This window comes from Fusarium redolens (genome assembly GCF_020744475.1).
Source record: "Fusarium redolens strain MPI-CAGE-AT-0023 chromosome Unknown BKA55scaffold_6, whole genome shotgun sequence".
In the NCBI taxonomy this organism is placed as follows: Eukaryota; Fungi; Ascomycota; class Sordariomycetes; order Hypocreales; family Nectriaceae; genus Fusarium; species Fusarium redolens.
Genome location: NW_025763669.1, coordinates 48882 through 56368, shown reverse-complemented (window position 1 = coordinate 56368; position 7487 = coordinate 48882). Strand labels below are relative to the sequence as shown.

Sequence of the window (7487 nt, the reverse complement as noted above, 5' to 3'; positions counted from 1 at the left end):
AACTACTACTAGTAATATAATAACCTTAAGACTTAATTATAATAGACTTTATAACTAAGTTACCTTTATTAGAAAAACCCTTAACTAAAATCTTTTATAATAGTATTATAGTTATTATAAATTAACTTATAAAATTTTCCTATTACCTACCTTATAGAGAAGTAATAAATATAAAAGAACTTTCTTATATTTTTTATTAATATATTATTAATATATATAAATTACCTATAGAAATCCTCTTAAATAAAGGACTTATATTTGCAGTAATATTTTAATAATTACTTATAATATAACTTAGACTAAATTACTAACTTATAATAGCATTTTAGCTATAAGTTAATAAATAAACTAAATAAATAAATTAAGTACTTAAATAATACTTATAATATTATATTAATTATAAATAAAATAATTAAGTTAAGAAACTACTAATAGCCTAACTTGCCTATAATACTATATATAATAAAAGCATAAAGATTATACTAGCCTATACTAACTTTAAATTTATACTAGATATATATTATAATATATAATAAGAAAAATTAATTAACCTAGCTATTATACTTAAAACTAATAACCTTAAAAACCTATATAAATAAATAAAAATAAAACTTAAATTTATTAAAAAATATATAAATAACTATTATAACCTAAAATAGTTAAAGGGACTAACCTTTTTAAAGGGAGATATAGTTTACCTAACTATAAAAAACATTAAAACAGATTAACTAACTTATAAATTAGACTATAAATTTATTAAACCTTATAAGGTATTATAGAAAATTTTAAAAAATAATTATAAACTAAACTTACTATTAAAAGTTAGGCTTTATTTAATCTTTTATATTTTATTACTTAAATTAGCAGTAAATATAATATAAGTTAAAATAGGCAATAAACTATAATAAATTATAAGACTAGAAACTTATAAAGTAAAAGTAATTAGGAAAATAGATATAATTAATAAATAAAGAATATACCTAATTAAATAGAAAAATTACCTAAAAAACAAAAATATATAAAAACCTTTAAAATATCTTATTAATGCCTAATAACTCTTAAAGAATTTTTACTAGTAATACTAATAGAAAAATTCTTACCTTAATTAATAATATTAAAAGCGCCTGCTAATTAAGCCTTAATAGTAATAAATAACTTAATATTATCTATTACTTTTAAGTTATTTATAGTTTTAATATTATAATAAAGTATCTCTTTATTATACTTTTATAGCTACCTCTTTTAATAATAAAGATATATTAAATAACTTAATTATTTATTTACTTACTATTATAAGTTTATTAATTTAATCTTAGCTAACTCCTCTTTATACTTTAATTAATACTTCTTAATAATAAAATAATTAGCTATAATAAGTTAATAATAAAAATTATATATTAAGAAAAAACTTATAAACCTTTAAAAATAATAATACCCTTACTATTATACTTATAACTATAATAAGTATATTATATATAGTACTTATAACCCTCCTTAGCCTAATACTTTAAGTTTTAAGGTTTATAATAACTATAAGGTATAATAAGAAAACTAATATTTTTAATTAAAATTACTTATACTTTTTAGTTATAAGTAGCTTTTAACTCTAATATCTTATTAATATAATATTAAAAAGATAATTATAAGTTTAAGTTATACCTATTAAAAGAAGGATAGTTAAAATAAGAGTTATGCAGGTCTTAAGAACAAGACCTAATAAAAGGGAGATATTATATTATAATCCTTATAGTTATATTATATAAAACCTATAAATTTCCCCTAATTAATTAATAACTTATACTTTCTTCTTATTTCTATTATAAGCCGCTTAATAAGACTTATAATTAAACTTATAACTTATATATAAATACTAACTTACTATAGTAAGTTATTATAAGTATATAAAATATATTTATTAATACTTTTATAAATTCTAGCTTACTAGCTATTAATATAATTTCTTTATATTAATTAAGCCTAATATATATTAAATCTACTATTAAGAAACATAATACTTTAATAACGCTTAGTATACGCCCTACGCAATCTGCCAACAATAAACCCAGCACGGCTTAGTTTAACACAGTTGGACCCAACCGTCACAAGCGGGGTAATCGCGGGGTTCCGGGACCAGGAAAATGGAAGAAATGTATTAAGTTTTGTGTGAGTTTAGTTGCCTGAAGTTAAAGACCTGAAGTCGTGACTGAATTTGGCGTTGGCGGCGAAATGAGGATTAAATAAGTTATAAGACAGATTATATAACTAAATAAGTAAATTAGCTATAACATTAGTGCACTATTAATATAAGCAGGGGTTATAATATATTATAATTTTATTATTTATTATATAATACCTTATTTAACTTAACTTTTAATTATAATTATTTATAAATTTATAATTATATTATTATATTATTTTAAAAAGGTATATAATTACTTAATTAAAATAATACTTATTAAATAAGAGTATATAATTAAAGTTTTTATTTTAAATATGTTATTAAAGTAAAAAAAAAAAAAAAAAACATTAAACTTAAAAAACTATAATAATATATATATAAAAATTAAAAATACTTAAATAAAAAGAGCTATATTAGCCTTATAAGGGTAGCTATTATAAGAAAAAAGTTTTATTATTTTATTTTTTTAAGATAAATAATTAATTTATTAAGCTTTTTATATTTAAATTAAAAATAGTATTATGCCTTTTGTTTTATAATTTATTATTTAAATAACTTTATTTTAAGATCTTAGCCCGTTTTAGCTAAGTTTGAACTTTTAAGAGTTTTCTTAAAACCTCTATTTAAGGAGTAAACCTAAGTGTCGTACTTATTAGTTTCTTGCACTTACTACTGGAGTATGTTAACACAATAATAGCTCTTAAACAACCGCCAGTATCTCAACAGAATATGCCCAAGCGCGTCTGTGCACGCGTCCGTGCCCCAAGCACTGCCGATATCTCATAAAAAATATACGCTTTTCTCCCGTCACCCTTGCAGGGTTCTTCCCCTGGTAGATACTGCGCCGCCGGCGCGCGTCCAGCAGTCCCGGGCAAACACATCCATACCATGCACATCCAATCCAATGCTTGGTGAGCCGGACTCAGAGGACCATGGACATTGCCAAGACATAGAGTATAAACTTCATCGAATGAGAGAGCCTTCCACCCGAAACTGAAGGTAATCGTTCTTTATTAACTCACCTATCTTTAATTTGACTTCAATTCGTCCTTTTCGCTTCTGGTGTGGGCTGTATATGCATGCCGTTGGTTGACAGATCCTAATCCGGCCAGATCGGATCCAAGCAGTTATTATCTAATGCAGATGAGAATGCGGCGCATCGTCTCTAAAGCATGTAGACATCTATATAAAGTCCTCATTTCCTGATACAATTCATTTACGCCGATACATTGATGTTCTGTATATCTCTAGGCTGCAGCGAAGTGTGGGCCTGAGCGTGCCGTTAGGACGCAACGTCAACCTTCAGTCAGCGGCTTGGTGCGCAACCTAATACATTTGCCCGACTATAGCGTGTTTTATACTCCCAACGACCATTTATATCGCTCCTCTCTGCTTGCCAAAATCGAAACCGACACATCACAGTTATGAGTTAATTAACAAACCCTCCTTATATTGCCCTCGCTACGCGCTACTCCCTATTACCGTTGCCACTGCGTCATTACCTCATCGTCTCCCATTCTAGCAGCACATTTTCCTTTGGATATCTGATACTGTTCTACTTCGGAGTACGATTTTCCTTTTGTAGGTCCCTACCGCACCGCCGGAATATACCAAACCATACACCCATTATGCAGGGTAAGAAGTTTGTCTCTCCGCTCGATCGGTGTCTCCCGGCCCATAACACTGATATTATGGCTGTAGCCATTTTTTCCTCGCTCGCCTCTGTGGTCAGGCTCAGCGCTATGATGACATGGTCCCCCTTCTGAAGCAAGTCGTCAAGAGAGGTGGTGAGCTGAGTGTCGATGAGCGGAACCTTCTCACTACTGCTTTTAATAAAGCTTTCGACACCCGTCGTGCCAGCTGGCGCATTATCTTCTCGATCGAGAAAAATCAGTACAAGGGTAGTGAGAAACATTTTGCTACCATCCGTGGATACCGCATTAAGATTGAGAATGAGATCGAAGAGATCTGTCGGGACGTCTTAGATCTGCTAGACCAGAGCCTGATCCCAAATGCCAGTACTGGCGAGTCAATGGCATTATATTACAAGATGTATGCCTATTTTAGTGGTCTCCCCTTCTCGAGAATACTTTGGCTGACTCCTCATGTTTTAAGGAAGGGTGACTACAGCCGTTATCTGACCGAGTTCGTGTCGGGTGAGAAGCACAATCGTGCAGTTATCTCTGCGCATAATGCCTACAAGGTGGGTTCAAAATCTGTTGGCTTATAATTCAATCAGCCAAGGTATACTGAATTGAGGATTTTGTTTTCTTCCTAGATTGCTGCCTATGTTGCTAAGACAGAGTTCACAGCCGCTCACCCATTTAGGCTGGGCTTGGCTGTCAATTTCTCTGTCTTCTACTACAGAATTCTGAATTCACGCGATCGTGCCCGGTATCTTGCGAAACGTGCTTTTGACGATGCCAAGGCCGAGATCGATGTCCTAACCAAGGAGCCTGATGACGACAGTATCCTTCTCATGCAACTCCTTTGCATCAACCTGGCCCTTTGGGCGTCTTCAGACAGTGGTGAGCGTGAAGGGATTAGCTGCAGAAACTACATGCACCTCTGCTCATCACCACACCATGTATCCTTGAGAAAATCTGGCACATATCACCAAGGTAGCTCATGACTCGACAAGCGCTACCTAGCCAATCTTTAGGCGAGTAAAAATCTGCCATCCTCTTGTTCTCTCCCGTATTATAATAGAAAAGAAAGTTATTTGATTCTTGTCTATTTCCTTGGGGGAGTGCCCTTACTGTCTTATAGTTTATATCCCTATTATTTATCTTATTTTTAGTAGAAGAGGAAATTTACTACCTTTTATTAGCTTATATCCTTATAAAATCCTCTTTTACTAAAAGAGGGATAGTATTTTAGAGGTCTTAATAGAGTTTTTAATTAAAAGTATATAATAACTATTCTTAATAGCTGGTTCATTCCTTTAATATAACCTATGTAGCTAGCTTTATTTTTATAGCACAGAGCGATACTACCTACTGTATAAAGGATTGTCATGATCCCGCCGCATTATCTACTTTTCCTCTGTGCCAACCGCGGTCACGCAGATTTCCCCGGCGTTTTGCCGCTCCAAGCCATCGGACGACGAAACGTCGTCCATGCTCCACTTTTGGTTTTGCCAACAACATCGCTTTGTGAACTTTTCTTCTTGGCAAGTATCACCACGCTTGTATTCATCACGATAGCCTAGTGCTACATACCAAAATCAATTCTAGTAGAATTAATTTATTTTACCCCGCATTACAGGGGGTAGACTTGATTTTTGCAGGGGGTACAGTTGAATTGTATAAAGGGTAGCCTTGAATTTCTAAGTTTCTAATTAGTGCAGTTATACGTGAAGCATACCATAACGCAACGTGTAAAGTTTTAGCTCAGGTTCATCGTTCATCAACATTACCTGCAAATGTAAACTGCGGCCAAGAGTTTAATCTCTCTGAGACCGATTTATTAAGTCATAACGCTTAACTCTGTAACAGAGCCAGGGTCTTCTAATCCTTTATATCCCTACTATGATAAGTGTCTATTATAATATACCAAATTATACAAAATCTGGCCTGTATATATATTAAGATTCTTCTAAATATAAGTAAGATTATCTTAACACTCTATTTATTTTTTATTTTAATTATAATTTCTTTAATATATATATTAGTATGATCTCTTTTACTAACCTTTAGTATAGTTAAGCACTAATAATACAAAAATCAATATATTTATTTAAATTATATACTTATAGGCTTAGGTAAGTAGCCCTGGCTAAATAATACTAAATTATTAAGTGCAAGGAGAGTTAGCTCTAAGCAATTAGGACTATAGAATAGTAAAATAGCAGTGTAATTTCTTGCCTGAATCCTAGAAGGAGCTGCCGCAAGAGCAGATCCAAGCCTAGATACAGATAATTCCTTATTATATTATAAAAGATATTAAGATTAAAGGAAGGAATAAGTACCTAGAAGGCAGGGATTATCCCCTAGTAGTTTGACCTATTTTTAGATATTTTTTTTTTTTTTTTTTTTAAATAGGGGTTAATTTCAACTTTCTGCGCAGACCTCTATAATTTGCAATAATAGGGAATCAGTATCTAGGAGATAGAAACTGTAGAACATTAGCGTTATCTCGTCTCCTGGGGAAAGAGAAAACTGAGTCGATCTATTGCCATTTGTGGTTTTCATGGAAACCCCTCTTGAACGCCATGATTTGACCGGCTGCAGCCACAATAGGCCCGCCGTAGGGGCCTGAACCCGGCGGAGACTGTGGTCAGGGAGCTGTACGAGTCGCCATTATTGCTGCATAGCAACTGCCGTCCACGCATCAGCCAACAATGCTCCTCCTCGGCCACCTGGCAGCCTGATTCAACGACCTCTCGGCGCGCGAAAGTTCTGGCTCTCCCCGGATGGGTTTTGAGGACATGTGAAGGAACGAGGTCTGATGGGGAAATTGTTCTTTTACGATATTTACTTGTTACCACTGATGCCTCAGCAGCCCCGCCTTTCTTCCTCAGTCCCCTTCACGATCCCCGATTGCTTCCCCAATAAGATAAAGAGACCAGGGAGAAAGGGGACAGAAGAACCAGTCGAGCCGTCACCACGGCTTTTGAGTATAAACTACACCATCAGATCCGGTTCCCAGCGAAATCAGTGGAAGCCACGTCGCCATCGACGAGTCCAATCCTGTGCTTCAATTCATACCCACCTCTCAGCCTCAAATTGCTCATCGTGACTTAAACCGCTCACCACTCGAACTCCATTTCAACGCACCAAGGTTAATAACGCAGCAGCGTCAAGCGAATCTGACCTATTTTTGCTTCTGCTTCTTTCAGCATCGACCCAACATCTCTCAGCACTATCGTCATCGCGATGCCTGGCCTCAGAAACCACGCACTCGGCTCCTGGAAGTCCTTAACCAGCGACGATTTTCTGCGAAGCGGAGCCTCGGCGTTTTGAAACTTGAGTGGAAATTAGCCCATGATTCTGGTAGTCTTTCACTTGATAATTGGGCATTGGAGGGGGCTGAAAGCAATATTTTAGTAGACGAAGGCGTTGACTGCAGCAATTCGTAAAACTAGCCCACTTTTAGAGGCCCTGCCAATACCCAGGATCGTGGCTCATGCCTTGAAGCCGGAATACATGGCTGCCTCCACGACAAATGCCCTTTTCTATTGCATTGCATTATGACCTGACCAATGAGTTCACGCCTTGCAAGCATCCAGCAGCCTTATTAAATGTGAAAGGCTATCATACCCGCACTAGCAATCCGTGGCGTACTGAATCAACTTGAAATGGCACTC

General features: G+C 34.1%; 1 protein-coding gene across 1 annotated transcript; it reads left to right on the top strand.

Annotated features, from left to right (window-relative positions):
• The first annotated feature begins 3413 nt into the window (after positions 1-3413).
• On the top strand, positions 3414-5073 carry BKA55DRAFT_563369 (14-3-3 domain-containing protein). The gene is made up of 4 exons (XM_046192379.1): positions 3414-3821; positions 3881-4231; positions 4295-4382; positions 4458-5073. The coding sequence occupies exons 1-4, from the start codon at positions 3808-3810 to the stop codon at positions 4809-4811; spliced, it is 807 nt and encodes a 268-aa protein (XP_046050639.1). The 5' UTR covers positions 3414-3807; the 3' UTR covers positions 4812-5073.
• The last annotated feature ends 2414 nt before the right edge of the window (positions 5074-7487 follow it).